Below are 25,803 nucleotides of genomic sequence, written 5' to 3' on the forward strand. Positions count from 1 at the left end.
ACAATTTTTTTTTTATTTTTTATATTTTTATTTTTCCCATTATTATTTTTATCCTCATTCAAATATAAATTTTATTTCTATTATTATTAGAGGTTATATTAAATATCAAGTTATAGTTTTTGATTTTAACAAGTGAAATATAACAAGTGAGAGAAAAGTTGAGAAGAGAAAATAATAAATTGTTAAACTTTTACCCTGAAATAAATTTGTTAGTTGATGAAAATAAAAGTTCAGTAGTTTGATTTATATTGATTCACAATTTGAGATCACGACTTAAAACTTTTATAATCAGAATTCAAATCTTCATAGTTTTAATCAGAAATTATTAGATAATATAATATGACATCTTATGTTGAATTTAAAATTTATTTTCTTGGTTTAAAACATCTGAAAGATAAAGAATAATTTAAAAAGGAAAATATTTAAAAACTTTATAATTAGAAGTCATATACTACTAGGTCTTTATCATAGGTTATAGAATATAATATACAATATATCTGAATTACTGTTTTATATTCTCTCATTATTTCATCTGATAACGACCGTGTAACTTGTGTTGAAACATTATGTGTTTAATATTATTTTAAAGAAGTGAGTTTATTATATAATATTGTTTTTTTTTTGTGATAAACTTAAGCTGAATTATAAATTTGAGTTTTTGAATTTTCTAGTTTAAATATAATGTGTTGAAAGATAGTTTTTATAGAAAAATATCACTTGGTAGAAATTACTTAATTTAAATATAATTCTAAATAATAATAATAATAATAATAATAATAATAATAATAATAGAAGTTGATATTGTTTTTAATTCATCAGTTGAGATTAAAACTGAAAACTTTCCAATCAGTTTAAATTTAATGTAGAATTTCATTTCTTCAGATTGAACGACTGAAGGTTAACAGGTCGTCAAACACTGGTAGAGGTTTCATAAATTATAACAATTGTATATTTAAATATTGTATAAGAGTTCATACTATTCCATCAACATGTGTTTTAGATACTAAATCCTCATCAGGACAACCTGTACAGTAATACTATATATTTACAATAATTTAATATGGTTCCCTTATTTTTATTGATGAAAATGCTAATACTAATATGAATAGAAAGTAGAGGTGTTCTAATGACTTGGATAAATACCAGTTTGTCTCACTAGTCCATAATTAATTCATAATTAGCTAAATTAGAAGAGAATTACCAGCAGAATTCCAATGAATGACTGATCAAGAAAGGTCACAAAGTCTTTTAGTTTGCTTAATTTGACACTAAAAAATAAGGAAAACCATCTTTAAACAAAGTAAGAAAACTGAGTAAAGAATTATGAAAGAAGATTATTCTATAGAATCAAGTCTCATCTAGAAATTTACTTGTATTTTGTAAAATGAAGAGAATCAGAAACATAGTAAAATAACAATCTTATTTTGATTCACCTATTGGCTTTGTTTCACTTCCTGATGAACTTAAATAAAGTATGAATGTGTTTTTATCTATCTGATACTTTCTCTCTATCCAACTGCTTGAAGAGAAAGAAATGACTTCTTTAGGCTCTGAGGGAAGTCTGGCCAAATTTTCTCTTCCCAATTCAAGTCTTATTCCCCACTGTGGTCTATAATCTGATGAACTGTGTATCATATAAGATGTAAAGAATGAATGTTTTTAAAGAAATGTCAAAGATAATTCTAATTTTTACTGACTGTCATCTTTCAAGATAAAATCAGGATGTTTTCCAATTTAAAACTAAATTATAACATAAATTTGGCATTTCTTTAAAGTTCATCAGATTTATAAAGTTTGATTTCATGTGAACAATGTTTTAGTCACTGAACATGAAATCAACTTCAAGTTTGTGTGTATTTCAAAAGTCTTCAGGAAGTTTTCTGTGTAAAAACAACTTCTTTAGGATAAGGGGAGTTGTCAAAATTGTAGGTAACGACACTTATTGTAAAGTCTTATTTTAGGAAACCCCCCTCTTAAAGTAGGGATGAATTGGGCATTGCCACTTACTAAATTGGATGGTCGGTCAGCGTGGGCACTCTGGAAGTGGTCATGTGGTAGGTGAGGGGACCACTTTGCTGCATGATCCTCGAAGGAGTGTCATGAGTCCTACGGCAAATATTGGAATAACAAAATTGGATGGTCGGTCAGCGTGGGCACTCTGGAAGTGGTCATGTAGTAGGTGAGGGGACCACTTTGCTGCATGATCCTCGAAGGAGTGTCATGAGTCCTACGGCAAATATTGGAATATAAATCTGACATTATTCATTTTATCAATTCCTTGAGAGGGTTCAAATCAAGACTGGAGTGTCATGGTTAGGTTTGTCCCTGTGTATTTTATCAGACGGTAGATATTCCAGTGTCTAATCTTAGCGAAAGCCAAGCTGTATGGTTGAGGACGGGGGCTATATTCTACCTGAGATATTATTCACTTTTTTTATTTTCTGTATTATTTTTATCCCCCATTATTATTATTTTTATTATTTTCATTTAAATTTCATTATTTTAATAACAAGATAAATAGGCTATATTTAGAATCATTTTGAGTTAAGTTTGTCCCTGTGTATTTTATCAGACGGTAGATATACCAGAGTTGAAAACAAGGTGCTATATTCTACCTGAGATATCATTCACAATTCCTTTTTATTTTTTTTATTTTTATTTTTCCCATTATTATTTTTATCCTCATTAAAATATAAATTTTATTTCTATTATTATTAGAGGTTATATTAAATATCAAGTTATAGTTTTTGATTTTAACAAGTGAAATATAACAAGTGAGAGAAAAGTTGAGAAGAGAAAATAATAAATTGTTAAACTTTTACCCTGAAATAAATTTGTTAGTTGATGAAAATAAAAGTTCAGTAGTTTGATTTATATTGATTCACAATTTGAGATCACGACTTAAAACTTTTATAATCAGAATTCAAATCTTCATAGTTTTAATCAGAAATTATTAGATAATATAATATGACATCTTATGTTGAATTTAAAATCTATTTTCTTGGTTTAGAAAAGTAAAAATATTCAAGATTGGAAATGAAATGAATGGAGTATTACATCCTGATGTAGTATTAGAGATCAGGTGTCAAGTACTAGTTGATCTATATCAGAAAAAAACAAAATTAATATATATTACAGTTTACGTTAAATTGAAAATTTGAGTTTTTGAACTTTCCAGTTAAAATATAATTGTATGAAATCTTGCTTACGGAGAAATAACGTAATTTGAATTTAATTCTAAATAATAATAATGATAATAATGATAATAATAATAATAATAGAAGTTGATATTGTTTTTAATTCATCAGTTGAGATTAAAACTGAAAACTTTCCAATCAGTTTAAATTTAATGTAGAATTCCATTTCTTCAGATTGAACGACTGAAGGTTAACAGGTCGTCAAACACTGGTAGAGGTTTCATAAATTATAACAATTGTATATTTAAATATTGTATAAGAGTTCATACTATTCCATCAACATGTGTTTTAGATACTAAATCCTCATCAGGACAACCTGTACAGTAATACTATATATTTACAATAATTTAATATGGTTCCCTTATTTTTATTTATAAAAATGCTAATACTTATATGAATAGAAAGTAGAGGTGTTCTAATGACTTGGATAAATACCAGTTTGTCTCACATGTCCATAATTAATTCATAATTAGCTAAATTAGAAGAGAATTACCAGCAGAATTCCAATGAATGACCGATCAAGAAATGTCACAAAGTCTTTTTTTTGTTTATCCAGACTGTACATACATGGACATTTATGATTGGTTAAACCTCTTAATTATATGCAATAAGAACATAATGATATGATTAAGAATACATGATAATTCATAAGAAACAACAATTAATCAAATTGTTTGCTTAATTTGACAATAAAAAATAAGGAAAACCATCTTTGAACAAAGTAAGAAAACTGAGTAAAGAATTATGAAAGAAGATTATTCTATAGAATCAAGTCTCATCTAGAAATTTACTTGTATTTTGTAAAATGAAGAGAATCAGAAACATAGTAAAATAACAATCTTATTTTGATTCACCTATTGGCTTTGTTTCACTTCCTGATGAACTTAAATAAAGTATGAATGTGTTTTTATCTATCTGATACTTTCTCTCTATCCAACTGCTTGAAGAGAAAAAAATGACTTCTTTAGGCTCTGAGGGAAGTCTGGCCAAATTTTCTCTTCCCAATTCAAGTCTTATTCCCCACTGTGGTCTATAATCTGATGAACTGTGTATCATATAAGATGTAAAGAATGAATGTTTTTAAAGAAATGTCAAAGATAATTCTAATTTTTACTGACTGTCATCTTTCAAGATAAAATCAGGATGTTTTCCAATTTAAAACTAAATTATAACATAAATTTGGCATTTCTTTAAAGTTCATCAGATTTATAAAGGTTGATTTCATGTGAACAATGTTTTAGTCACTGAACATGAAATCAACTTCAAGTTTGTGTGTATTTCAAAAGTCTTCAGGAAGTTTTCTGTGTAAAATCAACTTCTTTAGGATAAGGGGAGTTGTCGAAATTGTAGGTAACGACACTTATTGTAAAGTCTTATTTTAGGAAACCCCCCTCTTAAAGTAGGGATGAATTGGGCATTGCCACTTACTAAATTGGATGGTCGGTCAGCGTGGGCACTCTGGAAGTGGTCATGTGGTAGGTGAGGGGACCACTTTGCTGCATGATCCTCGAAGGAGTGTCATGAGTCCTACGGCAAAGATTAGAATAACAAAATTGGATGGTCGGTCAGCGTGGGCACTCTGGAAGTGGTTATGTAGTAGGTGAGGGGACCACTTTGCTGCATGATCCTCGAAGGAGTGTCATGAGTCCTACGGCAAATATTGGAATATAAATCTGACTATTCATTTTATCAATTCCTTGAGAGGGTTCAAATCAAGACTGGAGTGTCATGGTTAGGTTTGTCCCTGTGTATTTTATCAGACGGTAGATATTCCAGTGTCTAATCTTAGCGAAAGCCAAGCTGTATGGTTGAGGACGGGGGCTATATTCTACCTGAGATACTATACACTTTTTTATTTTCTGTATTATTTTTATCCCCCATTATTATTATTTTTATTATTTTCATTTAAATTTCATTATTTTAATAACAAGATAAATAGGCTATATTTAGAATCATTTTGAGTTAAGTTTGTCCCTGTGTATTTTATCAGACGGTAGATATACCAGAGTTGAAAACAAGGTGCTATATTCTACCTGAGATATCATTCACAATTCCTTTTTATTTTTTATATTTTTATTTTTCCCATTATTATTTTTATCCTCATTAAAATATAAATTTTATTTCTATTATTATTAGAGGTTATATTAAATATCAAGTTATAGTTTTTGATTTTAACAACTGAAATATAACAATAACAAATATATTCCTCTTAGTGAACTTTTGAAATTTAAAATTCTAGATAGTAATATTTAATAACTTGTTTGATTTATGATTTAAACAAATTCAAATTCAAATGATATAACTAAAAAAAAAACTAATTCCAATATTATAATGATAAAATGAGACGTTGACAAACAGGTGACATATATTTACAGTTCCTGTATCTGTATTTTTTAAAAACTAAATGTAACATTGAATATTAGATCAACTATTAACTCTGTAGAATCTGAAGTTTGACTTGTTCAGACCGACCAACATGTCTATCATAATAGATTTTGTAATAAAACTCAAATTTAATGAAATTCAGGGCTTTGTTAGAATTAATTTAAATTTAATACGTAACAAAATAATAATAATTACTTGTTATCAAGCTTAAGCTCAATTGTGAAACAGTTTGTGTAATTTTCATCTTATATTTTTGAAATCTTAGTGTCACTGATGAAACATGGTTTGGGATAAACAATCCTCATCAGGACAGCCAATTTAGAAATGGGAGTGAACTTTCAATATCAGACATGAGACATTTAAGAAAAATATAAGTTTGCAATTTAATCAAAAACATAGTCCCAATCTTCTTACAGGTAGAATTATAGAAACTTCATAGAGGATTCACATAACATGGTCCTGTTGAAATTTAGTTTGTTCTGGTTTTTAATTTGTTTGTTTACTATAATTACAGGTTGAAGAAAAGATCTGATATGAATGGAATGGAGTTTTACACCCTACTATCGGCTTGGTCTAATGAAGATGGGCTAATGAAGACGGAAACGAGGAAATCAAGAGATGAAGTACGTCTACTATTGAGTTTTACACCCTACTATCGGCTTGGTCTAATGAAGATGGGCTAATGAAGACAGAAACAAGAGATGTAGAATGTCTACAATCAAATACCTTGCCTTCTTGGAAAGAAAATAATGATAGAATTGGTGTAAAGATATACAGTATGATGTGATTAAACAGTCGGGTTTATTTCAAATCAGATCTTACATGTTTAATTTGTGTTTATTCTACAGTCAAATATATTATCTTCTTGAAAAGAAAAAACAAAATGGTTGATATGATGTGATATAACAGCCAATCATATTTCAATATAGATCGAATGAAGTTTGTCTACAATCAAATACCTTTCGTATTTGAAAAGAAAAAACAAAATGGTTGATATGATGTGATATAACAGCCAATCATATTTCAATACAGATCGAATGAAGTTTGTCTACAATCAAATACCTTTCGTATTTGAAAAGAAAAAAACAAAATGGTTGATATATGATATAACAGCCAATCATATTTCAATACAGATTGAATGAAGTTTGTCTACAATCAAATACCTTTCCTACTTGAAAAGAAAAAACAAAATGTTTGATATGATGTGATATAACAGCAAATCATATTTCAATACAGATCGAATGAAGTTTGTCTACAATCAAATACCTTTCCTGCTTGAAAAGAATACAGAATGGTGGAAGTGATATATGATGCAATTCTGATTTCAATACACCAAATGAAGTTTGTCTACAAGCTATAATAAAATATATTAATTTCTAGTGAATGGCTGACCTCTCTGCGTCCTGACCTGACCTGACATGTCGTCATTAATGGATAATGTGTGATATGATTTAAATGTATATGTAGCTGTTTTTCTTGTGAATTGACGACGTCTGTCCGGAATGAAGGATGTTATTATCAAGGTGGGTTCTAGTGTGCTATTATCATAATACTGGAAATCTCCACAAAATAATTAAATACAGTCAGGATGTCAGGACTGTTTTAACTTCTGTGATATATTTTAATAGAATTGGAGTTGAACTGGAATGTGGATATTGAAATTATGTTGTTGGCTGGTACTGCACATTTTTACAATTATCTTCGAAGTTTTGTTTCTAAGTGGAGGGTGATGAATTCTTCCCAACGTATCATTGTATCATGATTAGAATAAAATATTTTGTCTTGGTCTTGTTTTGTAACTATTGTAAGTCCTTAGAGATTAACAAATAGTCAAGCTTTGAGTTTGGGATAACATGCCCTCCTGTTTACTAATCAAGTCTCTATCAAGGATATCGTATTTTCTGGGGGTGGGGATAGCCCAGAATGATTCCCCTGCTTCAAAATCACACATAAATTACAATAAGATTTACACCATTAATATCTGAGTACTCTTAGAGTTACTGAGAAATTCATATTCTAAATAAAAATACTGATAGCATTGTGGACTCTCACTTGATAAGTACTAGAGAACATCATAACATTACAAAAATATAAACATTCAAACATGGAAGGGAAACTTAAGATCAGATCATTACACCAAAACAAGGGAGCCACCATAAACATAGACGTGGATACAACAAATATTACAATTTCATCAGTTTTTCAACAAGGGGACATAATTTTTTGAAATACGGTATTGTAGACTGTAGGTGCATAACAACACTACACATAATTTTAAAAAAGCCTACAAATCTGTACTTGCAAATATGTATGACTATAGAGACTATTGTAGCAAAAGAATAGTAATTACAGGGATATAAATATTTGAGAGTTGTGGAACACAGAACTACGTTCGTGTGTGTTATTTCCATGTAAGAATCATACATAGTTTACAGTACAATATGGCTCAACTATTCTTGTTTTATGTTAGTGGATCACATGATTGAGGTCACAGTGTGTGGGTCACAAGTCTCAGCTTGTAGATAGATGAGGGGTGAGGGCAACATGAGCATAATCACATGATTCACCATGTTATATAACTTATACTCACTGAATTATATGTGGGGGAAAACTGTGTTGTGCTAAAATATGGGGCACATGGACATCATAATATTGTGATGCTTTGAGGTTCTTGGCATGAGGCTAAATTATCGCCACGGAGGGTTGTATGCCTTCAGGAAGAAAATACAAGGTTAATTCATGAAAACTTGATTACAACTGAATACAAATACAGCGTGCATTCAAGATGATGATTGATTCTAGTTGATTCGTCCATATTTAGGAAGTTTTGTTTAGATTTGTGCGTTCATTCACACCACAATATATTTCAAAATGTCTGAATTAAGAGTTTTGGGTGAACAAGAGTTGTAGTTAGAGAATAATTAAACAATGATAGAAATAGGTACATACTGGTAAGATTCAACATGTAAACTCAAACATTCTAATTTCTTATAAGGCTCTTTACTTGAATATAACACGACTCGTTCAGTAGAACTGTTATTGTGGGTGTATGTTGCCTTCCCTGGACTCCTTAACTAGTAATCAGGAGAAATATCTCAATCTGATTTCAGGTTTTTTAATGAGTTTTTAATCAGTAATCAGGAGAAATATCTCTATCTGATTTCAGGTTTTTAATGAGTTTTTAATCAGTAATCAGGAGAAATATCTCTATCTGATTTCAGGTTTTTTAATGAGTTTTTAATCAGTAATCAGGAGAAATATCTCAATCTGATTTCAGGTTTTTTAATGAGTTTTTAATCAGTAATCAGGAGAAATATCTCAATCTGATTTCAGGTTTTTTAATGAGTTTTTAATCAGTAATCAGGAGAAATATCTCTATCTGATTTCAGGTTTTTTAATGAGTTTTTAATCAGTAATCAGGAGAAATATCTCTATCTGATTTCAGGTTTTTAATGAGTTTTTAATCAGTAATCAGGAGAAATATCTCTATCTGATTTCAGGTTTTTTAATGAGTTTTTAATCAGTAATCAGGAGAAATATCTCTATCTGATTTCAGGTTTTTTAATGAGTTTTTAATCAGTAATCAGGAGAAATATCTCTATCTGATTTCAGGTTTTTAATGAGTTTTTAATCAGTAATCAGGAGAAATATCTCTATCTGATTTCAGGTTTTTTAATGAGTTTTTAATCAGTAATCAGGAGAAATATCTCTATCTGATTTCAGGTTTTTTAATGAGTTTTTAATGAGTAATGAAAGACATATATCTAAAGAAATTCGAGATGAGTATATTGATACAATGAGTAAGATCTATTACTCGTATTTTAAAAGTTATACGAGTCGACTGATGAAGCTACAGTTTGAGGAGGTGGCAGCTAAAGATGATCTGATGGGATACGAAGATAACGCCAAGAAAAATATCCTTTTTATTACACATACATAATTCATTCAGTTAGTTCATTCACAGTAGATAGTTCATTCAGTAGCACTTTATATTATCGTCTGCTTGGACAGTGGAACAGTTCAGTTTGGTAGAGAGTTGGATTGTTGTCTGCTTGGACAGTGGAACAGCTCAGTTGGTAGAGAGTTGGATTGTCGTCTGCTAGGACAGTGGAATAGCTCAGTTGGTAGAGAGTTGGATTGTCGTCTGCTAGGACAGAGGAACAGCTTAGTTGATAGAGAGTTGGATTGTCGTCTGCTAGTACAGTGGAATAGCTCAGTTGGTAGAGAGTTGGATTGTTGTCTGCTAGGACAGAGGAACAGCTTAGTTGGTAGAGAGTTGGATTGTTGTCTGCTAGGACAGTGGAATGGCTCAGAAGGTAGAGAGTTGGATTGTTGTCTGCTTGGACAGTGGAACAGCTCAGAAGGTAGAGAGTTGGATTGTTGTCTGCTTGGACAGTGGAACAGCTCAGTTGGTAGAGAGTTGGATTGTTGTCTGCTTGGACAGTGGAACAGCTCAGTTGGTAGAGAGTTGGATTGTTGTCTGCTTGGACAGAGGAACAGCTCAGTTGGTAGAGAGTTGGATTGTTGTCTGCTAGGACAGAGGAACAGCTTAGTTGGTAGAGAGTTGGATTGTTGTCTGCTTGGACAGTGGAACAGTTCAGTTGGTAGAGAGTTGGATTGTTGTCTGCTAGGACAGTGGAATAGCTCAGAAGGTAGAGAGTTGGATTGTCGTCTGCTAGGACATTGGAACAGCTCAGTTGGTAGAGAGTTGGACTGTCGTCTGCTAGGACAGAGGAACAGCTTAGTTGGTAGAGAGTTGGATTGTTGTCTGCTAGGACAGTGGAATAGCTCAGTTGGGAGAGAGTTGGTTTGTCGTCTTCTTGGACAGTGGAACAGCTTAGTTGGTAGAGAGTTGGATTTTCGTCTGCTAGGACAGTGGAACAGCTCAGTTGGTAGAGAGTTGGATTGTTGTCTGCTAGGACAGTGGAATAGCTCAGTTGGTAGAGAGTTGGATTGTTGTCTGCTAGGACAGAGGAACAGCTCAGTTGGTAGAGAGTTGGATTGTAGTCTGCTTGGACAGTGGAACAGCTTAGTTGGTAGAGAGTTGGATTGTCGTCTGCTAGGACAGTGGAACAGCTCAGTTGGTAGAGAGTTGGATTGTTGTCTGCTAGGACAGTGGAATAGCTCAGTTGGGAGAGAGTTGGATTGTTGTCTGCTAGAACATTGGAACAGCTCAGTTGGTAGAGAGTTGGATTGTCATCTGCTAGGAAAGTGGAATAGCCCAGTCAGTAGAGAATTGGATTGTCGTCTGCTAGGACAGTAGAATAGCCTAGTCAGTAGAGAATTGGATTGTCGTCTGCCAGGAAAATGGAGTATCAAATTAAATTCTTGATCATGTGCCTACTTTCAACCCCTTTCACCTAAAGTTATACCTGTGATAGAAATAGTTTTTTAGGGTTTAAAAAGATAGGTAGAATTTAACTAATGATTTATATTGAATCCAGTACAAATTAATGATTGAAATTAAAGTTTTTTTTAGAAACATATGGTTAGAGTCCTATATTGGAAAGTTAACCTCCATTTTAAAACTAGCTGTATTGATAACTTTATATAGATGATCTTCTCAACTGTTTTTCCTTAACTTTTTAACGTTTTTTCTCGACGAAGCCCACATTAAAGAACAGATCTACAGTGTTCACATTAGGAAATAGAGGAGAAGTATTGTCTACTGAACTAGAAGCTCCAGTTATAGTTCCTCATGCTGCTCAAAAAAATGATTCCAGGGTAAGATTCTGTTAATTACTAGTTAAATAGCCATTACTAAGCACCAAAGAGTATTAATTCATTTTACCATGTTTCACTTTAGTAGTTAAACCTTTTATTAACACACCTTAACATATAGTTTTTATGAATATGAAGGAAGATAAACATGAAACTTGTGAATATTATATCAGTACATGAAAATCTCTCTTGCCGAAGAGAGTGGCTTGGATTGGGTTAAGTTCACTGCCTCATATGAAGCTATTTGAATTAAGTGAACAACAGGCGCTTCTTTGTATTCATAATGGGGCTTATTTTAAACACAGACTGTAAACTTTACTACCTAGTTCTGGAGACCTAGAGTAATTCTTTCCTCGTTATTGTTTTTAAACCAACTATGAAATTGGTATGGATATTGATATATACCACCTAAGAGAAGTTCTTTAACCTGTTTTCCTGGATTGATATATAAATATACAGCTGATGACAGAAAAACTTTATAAAATTGACAAACATTGTGAATATTTATTACAGAATTTTTTATATGCATCGTGGATACTGATAACATCAATTTGCACCATTCCAATTTTTAATCAGATGTCTGTGGTTCCTGCAATTCTACTAAAACCAAACGTCACTAATCGAGAGGTTCTTATGTGATACAGCATATATTGCGATTAGTGATGTCATAAAAATTGATGCTATCAGTGTCCCTGATGCATATAAAAAAATTTATGAAACCTCTTGAAGAATTCTTAAGAACTGTTATCTTTATAAAATATGGGTGATTAAAGTTATGCCTGATAACAAGAAGACTTGTATAAACTATGAAAATTTATTACAGAGAGATTGGAAAACATTGGCTCATAATGTTATATATGGCATCAAACCTTCACCTAACCTTCAAGTATCAACTAAACCTGAGGCAGATGATACTAAACCTGAACCTGGTTATCCTCATAAGGTTTAATAGAATCACTGGGTTGGGTCTTGTCTGTCATTTCTCAAAAAAGTTTTACGATAACAATTTTATTGGACAATACAAATATCATACTAGTGACAAACTGTTATCTTTAAGGTTCTCTCACATTATAGTGATTACCAGTTGCAATGCTGATAATGAAAGTGGTCATGAGTATCGAATGCAACTCACAACTCATTTGCATGAGAGTTGCGTTCGAAACTTATAACTGCTTTTCTTATATTGGTGATCGTTATGGTGTGAAAGTTTTGCCTCTGTTTCTCAAAAAAAAATCGTACAATATATTTAACATTAAAGTATGAAATCAAATTAAATTTGATAGGAAGATTTTTGAGAAAGGGTTTGGGTTTTTGGATGTTCACAGCTTGTTGTAATGTGGATTAAATCTACATTTAAAATAATCTTCAAGGTTCCAATTATTGAATGCCTCAGTTGGGTTTGTGTGTGGTTCTTTATTTCAGCTTTCAGTGGTGTTTTTAGGAGGTGGGTGATTGGGTCATGGCCCCTCCCTCGGGCATGTGGAAGGTCAATGGGTGCTTCATGAATTATTTCGAGGCCTTGTCTCTTTTCTAGACACGCCTTTGTCACGTTTATTTATTTACAATAAAGAATATATAATATATATATAAATATAATTTGAGGTATACTTGTATTGTGATAAGAAAATTATAATACTCGAAATGAAAAGATTTAAAATGATAACTAAAATTAATATTGATTGTATTTATAAATAAACACCCCAGGGTAACATTACAACACAAATATATAGATGAATAAGATGATCATGGTTAGCAGTGACACTCCCTGTCTCTTAATCTCATTCTACTCCAGGCTACTCATGGGCATTTCATGTTTTATATATTTTATATCCATACAATAGAGATTTTCAAGTCTTTACATGTGATTTCTTGAAGGATTCTTCTTTTTGGTAGTGATTCCAAAGATTTCCAAAAACACGTTACCAGATTATGACTGTCATCACAAATATCTATTTAGTTAAATAGAATTTCTGATTGAGACATTCTAATTTGGTCACATATACAAAGGCAAGAAACCTCTTTAGAATCCCTAATGTTTTTAAACTTAAGATCAGTTGACTGTGAACAATTCATTACTTTGGGTATGTGACTAAATATAGAACAAAGGTTCAAGTTTTATTGATTAATATGCATGGTTGGGATTTTCTGTGATATATCTTCATTGAGGTAACATACTGCACTATTTATGCACAAATATTTTAATATTTACAATTTTAAATGAATTTGGGGTTTTAGTTCTTAAAACCATAACATTGTGCATTTGTCATCATTTGATTAGGTTTCAGAAAATAGCTGTATATTTTTAGATGGAATGAAACTTTAAACTTCAGCTACTAGTAATAAATAATAGAGTATTCTGCTTGTGTTTCTATTTTGAAATCGAACTGGATGAAGACAAATGTCATGACTATAAATAACAATATTTAAATTGTTTCAGTATTCGTTTGAAAGTTTATTCCGAAGTCTTCATTTCTCTCTGATGGATAATTCATGTAGAGAATATTTATTTCTGGTGGATTTCTTCATGGTAACAGGAAACTCAGCTCAGAATCTCTTTGATTCCGTCATGGGAAAAACTCTCACCATGTTTATGGTAGGTTTTAGACAGGGTTTTGTTGAATGAATAACATAAGGCCTATGATTTATGTTTGTTATCTTATTCATCTGGGCTCAGGAAGGGTTCAATTTATTATTGGATTGAAATAAAATTTGGGTACACCAATTTTCTTTTTAAGCTAATTAATTGGAACAGGAATTGTTAGTCAATGGAATTTATATGAAAATTAGCAAATAGTGTCCTTTTGACTCTCAAAATCCAATGCAACATTTCTTTAATTAAACCTAGAGCATAAATCAACTGATAATCAACAACATCTCATTTCAAACTTTCATTGTTTATCAGAGCTCATATATTCTCTCTATATTGATGTATACTGTCAACTCTTAATCAATTTACTATTAATTTATTGATATATCACATATTCTAACAGTTTTAATTACCTCAATAATGTAGAAAACTTTCGAGTGTAAACTCCAATGATTTTACTATGAATTGTTTTGTGTATTTCAGAAACAAATGGAAGAGTATGTTCATGATTGCTATGATTCTATAGCTATATTTCTATCAATACATATCATATTCAGATATAGATCTATTATACAGAAACGTAATGTTAGTGGTCTAGATAGGTAGGTTAGTTCCTTACACAAATTGCTCTTTTAAGAAAAACATAATTTTAACGGTGGGTTACAGCGTTGGTTCTTTACATGCTGTCATTTGCTGGGTTACAAAACAAACAAATGATGGCCAAGGGTTCTAATCTCAGACAGTAAGTAATCTTTCCTCATTATTCAAGTTGACCCAGCTGTGAAGGCATACAGATAATCCGGTAAAAACAATAACAAAACCTTTGGCCATGAACCACAAGGATCCACAAGAATCTAAGTTGAAATCCTTGTAAAAAATGGTTGTTTCTTTTATTTAATTCTTTGCTATGATTGTCTCTAGTCAACTGTACTGTATATAATTCAGATATTGGGATGCGTTGTTGAAGATATTATGGCCGAAGTTTGAACAGATTATCAACCTGAATATACAGAGTGTACGAGATTGTGATCCGTCTAAATTAGGTCAAATAGATGTACGACCTCATTATGTAAGTTAATTAAATCACGATTCCGTTTACACAGTATCATGCAATTTGATTGGATAACTGCGGTCATGTGCATTCAACGTGGCCGCTCCATCAACTTTCAGGCAGTGAACTATTGATAGGGTAACCTACTTATTGCTGATTGGCTGTTCTGTAGGGCGTCTCTTTTGTTAGTATCATTTTGTTCAGTAGCGTTAAATAAATATTTAAACATGTATTTGAGTTGATTAAATTATAAGGAATAACCTGAACATTTTTTCAGTTTATCGATGTATAAACAGAAAAAAGCTGTGTACACTTATATATAAACAGCTACACAGATTTATACAGTGTACATCGATAAACTGAACAAATGTTTATTCCTTATAATTATACATACATCTCATTGATGCTAACGGGCCAATATTTAAAAGAGAGAAATCATGGATGTTAATAACTTAGTGAGTGTTGGACACTATCAACCAGTCTCTCTGATTGCCTTTCCTTTGGAATGATCCAATCAAAACCAAATCGGAATGAAATGATAAAGTACTAACAAGAAGTTAGTCCACAACCTTTTGTGATCAATGAATTTCATTTCTTAAATATTTTACAGATAACGAGACGCTATGCTGAATTCTCGGCAGCTATAGTCGGTATTAACCAGTCTTTTCCCAATGAACATGTTGATAAAATACTGGGTCAACTTCAAGCAGAAGTGGAGAATTTTATTTTAAAGATGGCAGCGGAGTTCCCCCAGAGAAAAGAACAACTGATATTTTTAATCAACAATTACGATATGATGCTGGGAGTACTGATGGTATGTTTATTATCTCTATTTGAGGAGAGCTCTTCTCATACCTGTTTCAGATATGTACATTGGTTTCAATTTACATTTACATTATGTACAGGCTGATACACCTATAGAGTTTATTGTTTCTATTTGAGGAGAGCTCTTCTCATACCTGTGATTCAGATACGCACATTGGTTTCAATTTACATTATGCATAGACTGATAGACCTATACTGTAGTCATGTGTTTCAGATATTAATTCCTCCTCAGTTCAATATCTTTATGTGGGTACAGTACATGTTGTTTGTCTATTAATGCTTAATAATTTGCTATTTGTTTTGGACTTTGTGATTTTGTTTTCTGGATGTTTGCGTTCGATTTGTCTCAGTCAGTGTATGTTTGTCTTTCAGGAAAGAACAGCCGAAGATTCGCGAGAGACGGAAGTATTTAAAGATTTATTAAACGGTAGAACACAGGAATATATAGAAGAGATATTGTCACCACATTTTGGAGGAATGATAACATTTGTAAAAGATTGTGAAGTTATTTTAGAACGTGGACAAGTTGATAGTTTAAAAAAGGAAGAAAGTAAGAAGTTTTTATTTTTCAAATTATTTTGTTATATCAAGCGATGTACTCCGTATAAACAATACCTCAATCCATCCATGGAGTTTATTTCTTATTGTCTTCCATTTTATTAGACAAATGAAATAAAATAGAGTTCTACGCCCTACTGTCATATACCTTTTTGGACTAATGAAATGAAATGTAGTTTTACACCCTTCTATTCTGTACCTGAATCAGGCTTTTATGATCTGTACCTTATTAGACTAAAAGATAAGCTAAGCCATGCTGTTTGCCATGAGGGAAAATAGCCTTCTATTATTTTAGTAATGATATTTATATTAGAGCTTGTACAGAATGATGATATTGGGTTGCTGTGCTGTATGCAATGAGGGAAATTTTGTATTTGTCTGCTATTTTAATGTAGTACAACTATTTTAGAGTTGATAGTACGGTGCTGTGCTGTATGCAATAAGGGAAATTTTATAGGCTTTGTAGTCTGCTATTGATATAATGTATTATATCTATTTTAGAACGTGTACAGATGATAGTACGAGGGTTTAACAGTGATTGGAAACGAGCGTTAGAATTAATCAACCAAGATGTAATGAGAGCGTTTACTAATTTTAAAAATGGTACACAGATATTACAGGTTGGTATGATATATTTTATTATGGAGGAGTCTACTTCTTCAGTATCTTTGTTTCGGATAACATACCCTCATCAGGACAAAGATTTTGGAATCGGAGCTCATCTTATGCTGCTGACACATGTTTCAGATACACAATCCTCATCAGGACAGCTAGGTCTGGATATGGAGGCTAGATAACTGACAAACCTTGCTGGAGACACATGTTTCAGATACACAATCCTCATCAAGGACAGCTAGGTCTGGATATGGAGGCTAGATAACTGACAAACCTTGCTGGAGACACATGTTTCAGATATACAATCCTCATCAAGGCAGCTAGGTCTGGATATGGAGGCTAGATAACTGACAAACCTTGCTGGAGACACATGTTTCAGATACACAATCCTCATCAAGGCAGCTAGCTTTGACTATAATGATAATAATTTGTCGTTATAATTTCAGGGGGCGTTAACCCAGTTGATTCAATACTATCATCGATTCCAGAAGGTGTTATCACAGGGTCCGTTTAAAAACTTGCAGATACGTAACGAACTAATCAATATACATCACGTCATGGTGGAGGTCAAAAAATATAAACCTACATTCTAAATATTTTAAGTTTACCAGGTGGTTTCTCGCTTGGCTAATTCTATCAAGAGCTTTGACCTCTCTATGGAACATTCATATTATATGGGTACAGATAAAAATAGAAAGATTATTGAAGATCATGAACTTTGGCACAGGAATCACTGTACTGTTCATTTACTTGTGTGATCCTGTTGTACCTGGGAGGTATCTAGCGTGAGTTTACCTGCCAAGAGGACAGGCCATGGATCCACTCTATAGACTTCACATTCTTTTATTAATCATGTTGTACAAGTGCTTCAGTGACACTGTGGTAAATTGCCAATAGATTGTTTGGTCAATAAGCGTTTGGACGGGTAAGATAGTCCGGGAAAGATCATTGCTGGTCTTATTCTTGTGGCTACTTTCTCATTAAAGATCAAGAGGATTGGCCCTGGGATCATTCTACTGTTCACTTGTTCAATTGTATATTGGAGGTATCTTGATTGAGTGACATTTACAAGAGGTTTGGTCAAGGATCCACTCTAGTGACTATCTGGTTATTTGCACAAATGGGTACAGATCAGATAATAATGGATACCAATAGGTTTGACTAGGGACCAGCAGGCAGACAGGATCTTTGAGTATATAAGTTGTTTTCCTTGTAAAATCATTGCCAAGAGATTTGACCAAGTTCACAAAACCTGGTTAAACTACAACTGTAGCCAACCCAGTTGACAAACTTTCTGTGTATCTATTCAAAGGGCTTCTAAAGCAATGTGCAATAAACTTCATTCTAATGTATTTATATAGTCAACGTTCTGGTCTCTTATGATACATTGTTGAAATGAAACAACCAGAGATAATCCATGAAAAATTCCAAACTAAATGGATCAAAATTAATGATCTAAAGCACAGATACTCTTTGTAAAGCTATTTATTATTTGCCTTGTATCATCTTCACAATGTCAAGCTATTACATCTTATACCTTAACTTTGATTCCAGGCACAGCCATACTGTTCACAGGGCTCTGATTGGCTGTATTCGCTAACATAAAATCCAATCAAATCACCGCAATACAAAGTCCTATTATACAAGAAAGATAGCTTTTGCAGTCAAGGTATTAGACACAGTTTGTAATAGCTTGATGGCCCTGTATATGAAGTAAGGGTCTATATATCTTGGCCAATCAAATACTAGAGTGTTTTTATTGTTCCCCAGATTGCCATATATGTTTTCTGTATTGATGTAACCATATTATGAAATTAAAGTATGTTATATTATATTGTAAATATTATTTATGTATGTACTATATGGTATTTGTATTATATTTATGTATTAAAAAAGCTTAGAAATATTATCTTGTATTTTTATCACGGTCCTGGGGTCGTGGTTTTGGAATGCAATCATTCTAGCCCTCTTATCAGTCTAATAAACATAAGAACAAACTTTTGTTTGACACTGGCTAATTTATCAAAATTGTCAAAGAAAAAAAAACTTGTCATAAACTACAGCTTATAGATTAGGCGTATTCAGGAGCTAGGGTCTAATAATTCCAGCTTGGCCTTTATATGCAAAGTGAAATATTTAATATTGGTGAACGACCAATTACCAGCATTACATTGGTTTAAAGCTATAATAGCATGTTTTAAAAAGCATTGCTTACAGACAGCATATCTATATAATTGCAAAATTTACTGTATCACATAAGGCCATTTGCAATTAGTGACATCATAAAGCATAAGTTTACGTGGAATTGCAAGAATCACAGACGTCGGAATGAAAATTGGCATGGTGCCCCTGATACATAAAAAGTTTATAAAACCTCTTTACAATCTCTTTAATCAAAGGAAATTATTCTGACTAACAAAGTAGGTAATTTTCTATCAAATTGAAGTATTCCAATGCTGAAATCCACAGTCCCTACTTGTGACCTAGGCCAGTGCTTCTTTAAGAGAGATTCTCTTATAAAACCTTATACCAATTTAAATATTGAGCCCCATTTCCTTGCTATACATCAACAGAAAGTTGTGGGTTGGAGTGCTCTGATATCAAGATAAGTCATAAGATTTATTACATAGACGCCTTTTGTGAGCAGCATATACAGATATAAAACAGTATAATAATTTAAAAGATGGCATGAATATAACAATACTTTAGTGGAAGGCTATCACCATTATTCAAATTAAGAAAAAATGTCTGAGGGCCAATAACACTCTACATTAATCTTTCTTAATATCTATATATTTTTTAATGAGTCCTTGTTAATATTAATGACTGTGTTTTTTTCAACCTCAAGTATATCCTGTGTGACCCTATTAAAATAACTTTAAGGTGACAATATTTAAGATGACATCAGTGAGACCCAACCCAGGTAAGGGACATAACTCGTGTCATCTCCCACACACCTGACCTACTTCACTCTATAACTTCCAATATGGCGCACGGTGAAACTTTCAAATACAATTATGCGATTATTTGTCGTATTCCGTCAAGTTTTCCTTATAAATGTATCAAACCGGATAACAAGAAGCCGATAGATTTGGAGCGAGCAAGGACCGAGTATGACCATTTGCGAGAAATTCTTAAAAACTGCGATGTGAACGTGATCGAGTTGCAAGAAGATGAAAACTACCCTGATTGTTGTTTTGTAGAAGATTGTGCTGTTTGTATCGGAGGCACTGCCTTAATCGCCCGACCTGGACACACCAGTAGACAAGGAGAGGTAAGAATAGTTCATATTTCTTAAAATTCAAATTTTTAAATGGCGATTCTAATGTTTGCAACGTTTACAATGCCGGCTTGCCACAGGCAATTAATCTATTTTTATACAGAGTTCAAAGTTTATTTCATTACACCTGAATTGAGCTGAGTTGGTAACATTCCAATCGGCCACGCCATTAAATATTTAAACTTTGTTTTTATATTTATATTGTGAATTGTGACACAATTTTTAAACTAAAAGATTATGTTAGTTATAACTATGTCAAAATTATGTAAATGATTAAATGTCTTCTCCTAAAATAAATAGGGTTATTTACTATAAATAATTGTATTCATAGATCATTTAGTGCAGGTTACAGGAAAAGTTGAAATACATTTAGTGTGTCATAATGTTTATTGTTGAAACTATTTAATAAGAATGTGATGTTTGTTTAGAGCATTATGTAAAACCAGTTAGAAACAAGTTATAAGTGGATTGTTTTCACTTGCAATTTTAATACACTGGAGTAAAAGTCACCTAGGCCTAAGAACAAGGAGATTAAAACCTGAAGCAACATTATGTGAGGATATTTACTTGGATAAATATGACTGAATGATTTTTATTTGTGGTATTATAGGTTGGAGAAATTCGTAAAGTTTTAAAACATGACTTAAAGCTGAGTGTGCAAGAAATTAAAGAAGCTAAAGCCACGTTAGATGGAGGTGATGTTTTATTCACAGGTATGTATTATTGAAGTTTATTTCTTAATCAATGAAGCTGGAAATTCTCATTATTTTGAAGGAAAAATAAAACTTACAGTTTTCTTTTGGCTCTGTACAATTCTACAAATGCCTGTGTTATTAAATATTATAATAATCACACAATTAAATACAATTTACTACATTGTTGTTATTTATAAACAATATACAGTTAAATATTGTACAGTTAGATACATTGTACAACAATGTTGCATACAACACAGGCATTAGTTTATATAATTAATTCTAACTATAAATACATGCTGAGGTGACAACAGTCTTGACTTGTTCTATAAGTTTTGTTGAATAACTTTGAATCAGGTGTAGGGGTGAAATTCAAATTGAACTCTATCAGCTGATATAGCAATTAATTACACAACTATATTTCTATAAGTTTTATTCATAGATTGATTTCTTTAAGTTTTTAACAGGAAATGTGTTGTTGGTATAGTCATTTACACATGGCTATGATTATTCAGAATTCAGGTTTTTTATGGTTTGTTTGTCATCTCATGGAAACAAAGTATAAAATAAATATTGCAAATCTGTTTCTTCCATCTTGGTTGATTAGTTTGTTTAGGCATATTGATCTGATTATATCTCATGATGTAGTGGCGGGTGTTGCACCTGAAGCAGACCATGCTTACTCTTTTTGAAACATCTGGTGGTACTGCTCTTTGGAAGAGTCCAATACTATAATATTTTTACTCATGATTTTGCCATGCTTTGGACGAGATTTTGATTAACGAAATTGTCTTGCTGGTACAGATTTTTATTATTACAGACTTGTGACTTATGCTGTATTTGTTAGCTCTTGGCAGTGGGAAGTTTCCTACTAGGTAATTGTAATTATCACTTGATTCTATTCGGGACACATTTAAAAAATCAGTACAGACCCATGTGCATAGAGAGAAATATACTTTATTTGTATAATAATTATATTATGTGAGTCCATTATATAATTCTGATTGGTTGCCAAACATTAATAGGTCATATGATGTCATATGTCGTGAACAGGAAATAATTTTAGCTACCTGAGTTCTCCAATAGAAAACACGACTTCCGAGCAAAATTTGAAGTAACGAATGCTATTTTCCATCTCGGAAGTCGTATGTCCCATATTTCCCAGAGGTAACCAATACTGTATATTAATTAATACTAAGTCTGAATAGCATTGTGTAGCTGGCAGTAAGATGATAATAGGCATATATAATTGTTGATTTTTTACTCCTATATTAAATTCCCTCTTTTGTGAATTTGTCCATTTGCTGAAGCCTACAGGGCCCTATGTATAATACTAGATATCTTGATGAGGATTTTTTATCAGACGTAATTTAGATGAACTTTATTAAATTACATGGAATGAGAAATTTTTGCTAAAATTGAGTTATTTCCCTTCGGTTTATGACTTGTCTATGTCTGTGTAAATGTTATTATTAAGAGTGAAGAAGTTCCTAAAAACTTCTATGTAAAGCACTGGCCAAGGTCACAAATAAAGAGATAAATGTTCATTACAAGATAAGGTGAAGTTAGCATAGTTAGTATTAAGTTAAAAAAACAGCCACGAGTAATCTACAATAAACAAAAGTCTATAATAATAAGTTTTCTTGTTACCAGTTCTAAAAGAAAAGAGTATTTATAGGTTCTGAAAAGATAAACATCTATATATAAGGATTAGAATATATTATACTTAATGAGCTAGAAAATAGAGAGGGGGGTCAAGTATTATTGGATTCAATGGGATCGAGTCTACCACGGACCAGAAAATTACTAAGGTTTTTATTGCTCTTATTATATACAATTACAAGTCGTTTGGTATATACATTCGGAAATCTGTTCTGTAATTCACTGTAATACTGTTTGACGATGGATGAGGTTTTGGCAGCTGTATGATTAAAGGTGGCAACAAATGGAATCATTTGATTATCATGCTGGATGTTAAGTCCATTTGGAGCCACTGTTTGGAGTTGGTCCATCCAGTAGCTTTCCCTCTGTAATCGTTTGGTTTTTGGTTTGATAAGATCAGTGTCAGGAATTGATTCAATAGGCATGATAAGTAGGTCTTCAATGGAATGTTCAGGTAAATTAAAATGATGAGAAATTGGTCTATTTTTGCTATGAATTATATCAAAGCGATGGCCGCTAAATCGAGTTCGCATTGTATGTTACGTGCAGAGATAAAAGTAAGGACACCGATGTTTTCATGGGACACATATTTATTTATAACTGGTTTATTTCCCTTGAGTTTATATCTACTATTTATACGTGTCTGTATACTATATGTATAGTATGAATAGAAAATATGTATTCATGGGATAGGAGATTATTCCACTAAAATTAAGCTATTTGAATTGATGGTTTTACAGACAAGGTAAGCACACTAATTTATTGATGAGATAGGACAAGCATGCTATAACTGAGTTATTACCCTTGAGTTTATGGCTGCCTGTACATCTTTTTGAGGAAATGAAAATGAAACTGATATTAATAGTGAGTAATTTATGATAACTCTAAAAGTATAAACAATTAGTAGTTTGTTAGGGCTGCAATGATTCACCGATGAATTGATGAACCACGATTCTTCCCTTCTTATTCTTCCCTTCTTATCGATGCATTGCGTTGATAAAATTAATTGTGATGTATCGGCATGATTAATTTTTAGACCCCTTTAATAACAAATAACACAGAAGAAATTGTGTCATGTTTTCATTTTCCAAATATGATTTTCACATCAAAATTTGCAAAAATTCATTTCTGACTGAAATTTGAGATTTTTTTTTCACAATTCCTTATTTTTAAATGTTCTCAAGTGTTTAATAGTGACAAACTTGTTAGTAATTTTACAAATTTCTACTATTCTATCTCTTGCCTTCTCTAAGAAATGAATTGTGATAATTATAGCAATAAATCGTATCATTGGATTAGTATCGTATAGTGTATTGAATCGCAACTTCAAGAATCATGCAGCCCTATAGTTCATTATATGACTTAACTATCAGTTATAATCTCTAAAGCTTGCCTGAAAATTTGAAAAATGAGATCGGCTGAAATAAATAGGACGAGTTAGGGCATGCTCACACCTGATGTTTATAATAAAATAATTTATTATAAACAGATTATAGAATATATCAGAATAGTAAACATTTCTTTATAATGATATATCTTTTATATATTCTATAAAAATGTGCAATATTAGTTAATTTTCAATAAAATTTTTAAAAAAAGATAAAAATAAAATGATAAGGTTATATTGGAAAAATGTATTGACCTAGAACTACAAGCTGTGCATATTATAATTTCTTGGAGAGAAAAAATGGTATCGACTTTCATAAAGAATACAATATAAACTCGAGGTGACAAGAATAATCTGACAACATGCTCAATCACATCTACTGTAATATAGTTTAAGTTTATATTGTCTTTATTAGGATTAGTCTTGACATGCAATTTTCATTCAATTTCTTTTTTCTAAAAATTCATATATGTAAAATCTTTCACAAATCAAACAATAAATTTCTAAGCAAGATAAGGCATGTAAAGATTTGAACGACATAGAGGCGCGAAGAGCACATTGTCCCTCTTAATTTACTCAAAATTTATATCAACACTTTACAAAAGGGCACAATTCAAAATTCAAATTCTCTTTGGGTTAGTTGATTAAAAATAAATTACCCAATCCATCCATTTATATTGAAACTGTTGCAGATTATTTTTGGGGACTGTCGTATCAGAAAAATAATTTTTGGAGAAAAACAGGGAGGTGATTTTTTGCTACCATAATTCTACTTCAGATCTGCAAAACCCAGGTATATTTGGAAAGATGAATATTTTTGTAGTTTAGTCATACCATCATTTTCTCCCTACACCATTTATGTCATGTATCTGGTTCCATCAAATTTATTTTAAGGAAACTGATTTTAAAATTGTGTGCACAGCCAAAAGTTCACAGAGTCACTTGAAACTAACAAAACGAAAGTTACTGTGATTTACAGTCATCAGAAAGATAATTTAATATTATGTTACAAAAACGCATGTTCAGAGATGTTTTGGACTAAGATCACCTATAAACCATTCTCCATAAAACCATTCTCCATTCTCACTTTATTACAAGTGTAGTTAGGAATCACCTATAAACCATTCTCCATGAATTATAATACATGTGTAGTTAAGGATCACCTGTGAACCATTCTCCATGAATTATAATACATGTGTAGTTAGGAATCACCTGTGAACCATTCTCCATGAATTATAATACACGTGTAGTTAAGGATCACCTGTGAATCATTTTCCATGAATTATAATAAATTATAATGTGTATTTGTGCCTCTATGTATAAGGGGTGGAGTATTACCGACATGTGGAATCATTTCTATTCCTAGAATCACATTTATTGTGGTGTATAAAGTTTTACTATTATATTTCAATGAGTTCATGTCAGGGGTACCAATTGAATTCTTACTAAAATACAGTAATGTCTATATATAGATCTGTTTTGTATTCTATTATCATTATAAACTAATGTTTAATTGATTATGAGTCACTGTAAGTTAAAATCAGTCAAAGTCCTCATTCCATTTCCATAAACAAAATACAAGATAGTATGATTTATGTTATAGTTTAAAAGTTGCACTTCAAATTTGTTTAAGATTTTTATCACCTGTCCTTACTGGCCAGAATGAGAAATTGGGTAAATTTTGACAATTTCAATGATAATGTTTGGGCTGTGTAATATGAAAAAATAAATAAGCACATGGTCTCCCTGTTTCTGCGAATTGATAACAGACCTACTGAAAGGAGCTACACCCAATATTAGATGTCGGGGCATAAAACGGATGACACCTGTAGCTGCTGAA

General features: G+C 31.8%; 4 protein-coding genes across 4 annotated transcripts in view; all 4 read left to right on the forward strand.

The window, feature by feature from the left end:
• Window positions 1-9,282: 9,282 nt before the first annotated feature.
• Window positions 9,283-9,522, forward strand: LOTGIDRAFT_136082 (hypothetical protein; the record flags this gene model as incomplete). The annotated part of the gene is made up of 1 exon (XM_009046560.1): window positions 9,283-9,522. A coding segment is annotated over one exon (240 nt), but the record flags the coding sequence as incomplete, so codon positions are not given.
• A 405-nt stretch (window positions 9,523-9,927) lies between these two features.
• On the forward strand, window positions 9,928-10,845 carry LOTGIDRAFT_136139 (hypothetical protein; the record flags this gene model as incomplete). Its single annotated transcript, XM_009046561.1, has 1 exon — window positions 9,928-10,845. A coding segment is annotated over one exon (918 nt), but the record flags the coding sequence as incomplete, so codon positions are not given.
• Window positions 10,846-11,250: 405 nt separating this feature from the next.
• LOTGIDRAFT_223857 (hypothetical protein) lies at window positions 11,251-17,760 on the forward strand. The gene is made up of 8 exons (XM_009046562.1): window positions 11,251-11,306; window positions 13,741-13,896; window positions 14,374-14,492; window positions 14,836-14,959; window positions 15,552-15,755; window positions 16,139-16,316; window positions 16,826-16,944; window positions 17,386-17,760. Exons 2-8 carry the CDS (start codon window positions 13,783-13,785, stop codon window positions 17,530-17,532), a joined length of 1,005 nt encoding a protein of 334 aa, XP_009044810.1. The 5' UTR covers window positions 11,251-11,306; window positions 13,741-13,782; the 3' UTR covers window positions 17,533-17,760.
• Window positions 17,761-19,925: 2,165 nt separating this feature from the next.
• Window positions 19,926-25,803, forward strand: part of LOTGIDRAFT_170725 (hypothetical protein) — a gene marked incomplete at both ends in the record, with an annotated part of 9,704 nt that continues 3,826 nt past the window's right edge. The window contains 2 exons of the mRNA XM_009046563.1: window positions 19,926-20,213; window positions 20,830-20,932. Of these exons, the coding sequence (XP_009044811.1) occupies window positions 19,926-20,213; window positions 20,830-20,932 (391 nt within the window). The remainder of the gene's footprint in view (window positions 20,214-20,829; window positions 20,933-25,803) is intronic.

The sequence above is a fragment of the Lottia gigantea genome, assembly GCF_000327385.1.
Source record: "Lottia gigantea unplaced genomic scaffold LOTGIsca_103, whole genome shotgun sequence".
Taxonomy (NCBI): Eukaryota; Metazoa; Mollusca; class Gastropoda; family Lottiidae; genus Lottia; species Lottia gigantea.